Here is an 8,264-nt window from a genome sequence, read left to right on the forward strand (position 1 = left end):
TTTTATATTTATTGAGGTCCATTAATACTCTTTTTTATAGCATTTTTTTAATTTTTATTTAATGAATTCAATGGTTTATTAAAAATGGTACATCTACTCTCACAAGTTATTTGAATTTATTTTAGAGAATAAATTGTATCACACTCTATAGTAGGTTATTTTTGTTTAAGATTTTAGTATTTAGCGTTTATGGTACATGACGTAGGATTTAATATTTAGTGTTTAGTATTTAATGTTTAGAATTTTGAATTTATTAAATTGAACGTTTAAAGTTTATAGTTTAAAGTTTAGAATCTAGAATTTAGGTTTATTTAAGGTCAACTTTAATGTTGTGTTTGTAATTTAAAATTTGTTTGAGTTTAGAGTTTCGTTTATTTAAGATTTGATTATGATATTGTTTTTATAATTTGAAATTTGTTTGGGTTGTTACTCTAAGTGTTGAATTTAGTTTTAGACAAACAAGATTTTTAAAATTTTTAAATATAAATATCGAAAAGATAATGCATGAAACATTAAATTATGTATGTTATGTTGCAATTATTTTTTAATTTACTTAAAAATAAGTTGAAAAAAGATTACATTTGAAAAATACCTAGTTGAAATGAAAAAATAACTTATTAGTGTGTATAATTACTTTTATTATGAGAGCCAAAGGATACATAGTTAAAATGGGAAAAAGAAAAAAACTTTTTTATTATGTACATGTTATCATTATTAAGACATATGAATAATGTTCATTTTTTCTCGTTCTAAATGGAAATATGAAGTATAACCAATGTTCTAATAGCAGCTATTTCAAACAAGCTCTTCCTTCAGTCTCAACATAAATTGACCCTTGCCATACAATCTTATAAGTAAGCCTAAAGAGCCCAACAAGTAGCTGGATAGAGACGACCCAAAAAAATCCTGTTACACAGAAAGAAAAGCCGCCTAAGCTGAGTTTCTACCAAGCCTTGCAAATGTAACATTGCTATCAACCTACTCCGTGACACCACACATTCACAACACGTGTCGGTGAACCATACATATCTGTATATCTACAATCTTTACACTAGAGTGACCCTTGTATAAAACGTTTATTTGTATTGGATTAACCGTGTTAACCCAGGGTCTAGGACAGAACCGCACCCAAAGGATATAATGCAGGCAGCCACCTGATAATTACATCAATAGCTGTTTACACAACTTGAACCCATGACCTTAAGATCACACAGACAACTCCACCGTTGCTCTTAGGCTCCCTTTCATCAACATTCAACAACATAAAAATAAAAGAAAAATTCGAAAACAAATCTGAGATTCGAAACCAAGTACTAATTCGCAGGGAGCTGATGGACTAAATCATTGGCAGATGGCAGTGAAGATCGGGACAGCCAAGCCCACACGGTATCCATGACAGATGAATCCAGGAAACAGAAACAACGGCGACAAAAACGAGGAGACATTTTACACAAGGCCTAATGTTACAAGAATCCCACATTTTGACTTCTAAATTCGACACCAAGAAAAGTTCTCAACTTTTTTATTTCATTTTCCAATTTAATCGAATTTCCAACCCTTGTTAATTCTTATAGAAGAAAAGGATGAAACAGAAATTTTTAGGTGCCCATAGAATTTTCCTTATACAAGTATATCAACACAGTACATTTCCTCTGCCTTCACCCTATCTTTATGCTTCCTATTTATGTTGGGGTGAAAACAGAATGTAAGGAACAAACCAGCACCACTTGAATCTTGATATATTACATGACATCACAATTCTTATAGCTTCCTTTCAGCTCAAGGCAACTCAACTTACACAATAAACTGAAAGAATGTGTTGATGAAAAATGCAAAATAATCTTGATTGTGTACCAGATAAATTATGCAACCTTGGTTTCAAAAAGTGTGGCTGTTTCAAAAATTAGCACAAGAACAAGTAAACGAATTACCAACCTAAAATTATAGCGTGTTTGATTCTGCAAAGATCTTATCCAGCATGTTATTTGATAGGATCTTGTTGGGGTCCAATTCCTTTCTCGCTTTATTGTATGCATCCACTGGAAACCGCCGTCTTATCCGTGCTTGGAGAGCTGCAAGCTCTTCCTTGTCCTTTGGAACCTAAAGGTAGGTAATAAACAGAGAAATTAAAAAATTTCAAACACATTTCACTCAATTTGCAATTCCAAATGTTTGGTGGCAGATGATATCAACAGATTGGAGACTTGGATTTCATGGATAAGACTCATCATTACAGTTCTGAGACAATAAAGACTTCCATGTCCATGTTCAATTATTTTCGTTAAGATGGTTAGACTATTACCTCAATCTTAGCCCAGTGTTCATAAGCAGAGTACTGATCCCACAATTTTTCCTGAGTTAAATGTCGGTAATGAAAGAATTCTTCGGTTATCTCCTTCCTCTGGCGAGCATCCGTGGTTGGGAGGTACATGATAATACCAACCTGAAACATTAACATAAACATGACCACCAAATCATTTCAAACCAACATAATGATGCTATAATTCATAGAGGAACCAAAGGATTTAATACCAAGTTTGGATATCTTTTCCCCTCGGCAAACCAGTTAAGCTCTGAAACAAAATTTGCATGTTGGTGTGAAAGGATCTAGCAGAAATTAGGGATTTTATTGATGAACTAGGGATTGTAAATCACAATCCCTTATTGAAGTACACTATTGGATCTAACCAACTCTGGGACTAACAGCAACACAGAATTTTTCTAACTCACTAAAACAAACTAACCCCTAGTATTTATAAGCAGCAGTTAAGCCTAGCACTCCTGCTCCTAACCTGCTAAACTAGCTTAAAAGAGCTAACCAGCAACAATTATGAATTAAGTAGTGAAAGCAGTGAAAATTCAGCTTATCTACTCCTTACCTCTCCTCCTATAAACCACTCCAAACCTGTTCCTATCATGGTGAAACTTCATACCTTGGTCAAAATTGAACCCCATGTCCAAGAAATTAAATCATATTCGAAACAATCTCATTAGAAAAAGAATGGGAAGCTCATGCATTTCAATTATTGTCACGTAACCAAAAGCAGAAAATTTTGCTGATCTAATAACCAAAAATTCATGAGGGATGAGACAGCAAATGAACAGTAAACATAACGAAAGCATAGTGCTAAGCTCAAATTATATGGTCATGTAATACCATTTCTGCAGCTGAACTATAATTTAGAATTATATTCATAGTACTATCAGCAATCATTTGAATTGTCCAGGATAGGATAGTATTACCCAAGAAAATATATCATCTTCGAATGGGCTTGAAGCAGGACTCAGGGGACTCTTACTGCTAGCCGTCCATCGCTGCTCAATTGGTGCAGGAGCCGGTATGTCTTCCTTCTCTATGAGTTTCTTCAACTCTTCAATGTATTCAAGGTCTTTCATGCTCGGGCTAGCTAGTTTTCCTGCAGGGAAGCATGTCTCCGACACCCACTGTTGGCCTCCACAATCGAAGCCCAGTATTTCATCACTCCATCCAACTCTATATCCTTCTGACTTCTTCCAGAACTCTGCCTCGGCTTGATTGACTTTGATGATGTGTTCCTTATTAAGAGGATCCAATGCAATTAGCTTATCTCTTAATTCTGTGAAAGAAAACTCATCTATGTTCTGTTCACTGTCACCTGATGAACTACCCTTAGATCCATATGCTCTGTATACACGAATAGTAATCATGTGAAAAGAAGTTCACAAAATGGCAACAGTAAAATAGTAAATCGGTCAACTTTATGTTATGATATAATTAGAACATCAACATAAAATTAAGCTACTGAGACACTTTCGAAGTATCCATAAATGCTTGAATAAACCACTCTCAGATCAATAAAAAATATTAACATTTTACTAGTCCATGTCCAATAATATATATATGAAACCATTAGCATCATGACATCCCTGAAAAGGATACATCATGCCATCCTTATCATATGTTGTCTATCTAATTCTTAATCAGAATGTTAGGTATACATCATTTTAAAATGTCTAAGCAAAATAAAATAAAATAAAATCGGGAAAAAGAAGCCAAACAAATGCCAAAATTAGGACAGCAAACTGCACCTTCTAATAGCCTTTATTTGAGAACAAAGCAATGAGAAAATTACTTTGTCAGTGAACCATATACACTGAAAATAATGCAATAGGTGTAGCAGTACCCGTAGTTTTTGAGGGACTCCCTATAAAGGTCACGTACATGTTGTATCGCTTCATCTTTGGTATATTTTGGTTTAAACTTGGGAGGGCCCCACTTTGAAACTGGATTGCATCTCACAACCACAACAGAATCAGTATATGGGATATGAAGGTACTTGACATGCTTATTTTCAGACAGCAATTTCCTGCATATGATGGAAAAGGGACAATCTAAATCTTCTGAAGATGATCCCTACTATCTTAGGTCAAATGACAAAAAGATAATTAACAGAAAAGATACAGGCAGATTCAAGTAACGCTGCAGCAGAAATATATGTGGATTGCACATGCATATGATTAAAATACTAACCAGACGATTACATTAGTAAATTTTGGTTTGCAAACCATATATGTAAATATTGAAGTGGTCCCCACTTTTCGGACAATTGATTGTTCAGTGAAAGTCAACGACCTTTGTTAATATCATGTTAAAATCAAATTTAATATCCAAAATGCAAGATTTAACAGGATATTGCAATGCTTTTTGGAGTACAAATTTAATATACATTGAAATGAAGGACTATTATGATATTGTGCACATTTATGGGTGGCTAAGATCATCTTTACTGTATTATGTTTCTATATATTATATTTTCTCTGCATTTAAAATTACCATTTACCATTTGCCGTTTCTTTATGTGCAAAATTCAACTTGGAAAAAACATATTGAAGTTCCAGTTTTACAAGAATTTGTTTTACATGTCTAAAGTTTTTCATTATGCAAACATTTTTCAAAAACAAACTTACAAGCAGCCATTAAGTGCAGCATAATTTTTTAAGTCCAAACTTATTTTTAAAAGGTAAATTAGAAAAAAAAAATTCTCTAAATGGTTGATATGTCACACCAAATGTTTTCTTTGGGGTGATAGACCAAATTCTTATACTAAACTCCTTCACTGAAATAAATAAATAAAATGAAATAGCAAATGCCATGCAGTCACCACCATGGTGCTCAGTTGTATTCAAAATACTGAATCTTGGCAGAAAAATCTAGCTAGATTTGCAAACCCAAAGCTATAAAAGGATTTAAATTATCAGAAAGTCAGAATACTCTTCTTCGCTTATTTTTATTATATCAGATCAGACTCCAGAGGCTCTATTACAGAACTAGCCTCTATTTATAGGACTAAGGCGGCATCCATCTTACCCACCTAAACCATAGAGTGATTTGAACTTGGAAACCATATGGATTGAGTCACTCTTTTACTAAACAGCGCAATTTTATTAACGTGGCAATGGTGTCCAATGTATTTGCTAACTTCAAAGAAGAAAGACATAAAAAGGAAACAGAACACTTAAGAATTACTTGTGATTTTTCTTTATCTCATTCATAGATGAGATAGCTGTGTGCTCCACAAGCTCCTGTCGATCGACACACTGAAGGGTGACTTCAGCCACAACTCCAAGTCCCCCGAGACCACAACGAGCAAGATAAAACAGCTCTGGATCCTTCTCTTTCGAGATCTCAATTGTCCCCTTGGCAGGGGTCACCAATTTCAAGGCAATCACCTGCTCGTCAATTGGAGGCAATCTTGCACCAGTTCCATGTGCACCAACCTAACGCCCAAGAGCAAAACAGATGAAGTTCCCAGCTTCACATGAATCATAATGTAAGAATCACTTCAACAAGACCAATTATAATGTACGAATCCAGTGTAACATATCCAGTAGCCAATTAATGACCAAATTAGTTCAACAACCCAGTATTTGTGTATAGACACCATCAACTGTAAAAATTACGGAATACTCTACATATTTGAGTATAGGTGGCAAATAAGTGGCTGAATCAATATGGCATGCATAATGTACCCATGAACCATAGTTACATAGAAAGCAATACAGTCTAGTATGGGAACGGGAACTCGGTACGCCATATATAAAATATTTTATGTGGAAAATATACATATGACGTTCAGGTACGCGGATTGAATTGGTAAGCAGTTCGCTACCTAGTTGGTGAAATCATGCTATGCCATTAACTAAATGATATTAACTTACACCCATTCAATTGAAACTCAAATTCAGAGAATGACTCACATAAAACCAGTTCATCAAAGCACAACCAATTCGTGAACCCTAGAAATTAAAGAACCTGAATGATGCCACCAATTTGTTGCTCCCTAATGGAAGCAAAATTCTGAAGGGTAAGGCCATGGTCCTTGATTCCATCCACAAGCTGCTGCACCCTGATCCCAGCCTGAACCCTCACAGTCTTGCTCTTCTTGTCCACATCCAACACCTTATCCATCAATGCAAGGTTCACCATTCCGGCCCGCGACAGCCCGATGCCGTTGGGAGATAGGCCCGAACCGACGGGCCGAATGCGAGTCCTCTTCTCGTGGGCCTCCTTGACGATGTCCTCCAGCTGCTTCAGGGTCTCGGGCTGTTGGAAGTTGCGAGTCTGGACCTCGTGGGTCCCGCTCCAGTTGGAGACGGTGTGGAGGTCCTCCGGCAACGGGGCGTAGCGGAAGATCTGCGCCTTCTTGTGCTGCGCGTTGTCGGGAAAAGGAAAGGAGTAGTAGGTGGCGGCGCCGCAGAAGAGGAGGAGGGCGCCGTAGCCGAGGTACTTTACGGTTTGGTCATCAGTGGAGGGCTCCGGTGGTAAGGAGGAGAAGCGGCGTAGGTGCTGGTGGATGGTGGTGGAGGGGAGGGTTCGGAGAGGGTGGGGATGTGAGTGGAAGCGGTGGTGATGGTAATGGTGATGGGGGAGACGAAGGGCGCGTTTGAGAAGTAGAGCTCTCAGCATCGCTTAGAGAGAGAGAGAGGTGGAAACTCTAATGCTGAAGAGTAGAAAGCAGAGTTATCAGTTGAGTGAGCAGAGTGACCGAGAATTGGACGAAGATAGACAAGCGACTCACCAACAAAAGCAGGGAACCTTCCTGTTGTTTTTTAAGGGTCACAAGGGAAATTGTATGGTGTGGCTCAGAAAAAACATCCACAGGTGTGATCCCTCCACTGTGGCTTGGCAGAGTGACAAGTGGTCTACTCTGAACGTAGTTGTGAAGGTGGCAAAGCTTTGTCTGTCTGTTTCCACTTACCATACTATAAGGTGGCTCTAGTATGACAAAATCACCCTCCTCGTAAGGTTAGTAAGAAATGGGTTGTTGTCTACTATCAACGTGAAACATGTGTAAAGTCATGTGCATGGATGACTTTTTAACCTCACAAAGATGGTTTCGATCTTATACGAAACAGAAAAGGACAAATAAGTCCTTGACCTTTTGTCTCGCAGATATTTTTGTTTTTGACCATTGAAAAATATTTTTAAGTCTTTCAACTCCTTAAAAGTTAGATAGATTAGTCTCTCCGTACAAATGTCTTTGTCAGATCCAATGGAAAAATCTAACATGACTCCGTTCTGCTTACCTGGCATTACATTGCGGCTGCCCACGTGGCACATTAGTAGAAGGTCAGTTTTGGAAAATGGACAAAAAAGTCCCTTTGTCTCAAGACTTTGGGAAAAACTTTAGACTATTGTGAAAATTTGAGTTTTGTACTGTTATTAATGTACTGTTTCTTGAATAGACACAATGTTTGTGATACTTTTTTTGGTTTGTTTGAAAACTACACAACATGGTTTATGATTCATCTTTCTTATTAAGCAACAGAGTTGCTCTATGTTTTTGGATGTCCTAGAATCCAGCTTTTGTTGTTGTTTTCTTAAGCCTAAAGACTATATTTTGTTTTGTGTCCATGTAATGGAATTGATGGTGGTGAGTGAAGTATCTACCTTTTGGTGTTATTTTCCTATGCTTATTAATGAATTACACATAGTTGTATTCTGCCTAATATTATTTTGTTTTTCTGGTTCTGTTTAATGAATTTCTACCTTTTAGTTGATATGTTGTAAACTTGATTAACAGAACTCTTCAGTCACAATTTTCAGGCTAACAGATAAATTTTCCTTTCCAATTAATTGTCAAAATACAAGGACATCATTTCACTCACAAAATTAATCATCAAAACCCTAAACCAACCCAACATGTTCATTCAAGACCCAGTACAACTCAATTTACATAACTCAGACCCAATCAAACAAATGCAAATTGAACCCTAAATTCTCC

The 8,264-nt window shown here is 36.6% G+C and overlaps 1 protein-coding gene across 2 annotated transcripts; it reads right to left on the bottom strand.

Moving 5' to 3' along the window:
- Window positions 753-7,219, bottom strand: LOC107625443 (L-galactono-1,4-lactone dehydrogenase, mitochondrial). 2 transcript variants are annotated; one of them, XM_021115956.1, is made up of 7 exons: window positions 6,293-7,219; window positions 5,507-5,757; window positions 4,164-4,346; window positions 3,244-3,664; window positions 2,303-2,443; window positions 1,936-2,100; window positions 753-906 (listed from the first exon to the last, which is right to left on the bottom strand). In XM_021115956.1, exons 1-6 carry the CDS (start codon window positions 6,944-6,946, stop codon window positions 1,942-1,944), a joined length of 1,809 nt encoding a protein of 602 aa, XP_020971615.1. In that variant the 5' UTR covers window positions 6,947-7,219; the 3' UTR covers window positions 753-906; window positions 1,936-1,941. The 2 variants fall into 2 exon arrangements, with proteins under 2 accessions (XP_020971615.1, XP_016183561.1); XM_016328075.2 differs by lacking the exon at window positions 753-906 and having other exon boundaries at window positions 1,576-2,100; window positions 6,293-7,218.

Source organism: Arachis ipaensis, chromosome B02 (assembly GCF_000816755.2).
Source record: "Arachis ipaensis cultivar K30076 chromosome B02, Araip1.1, whole genome shotgun sequence".
NCBI lineage: Eukaryota > Viridiplantae > Streptophyta > Magnoliopsida > Fabales > Fabaceae > Arachis > Arachis ipaensis.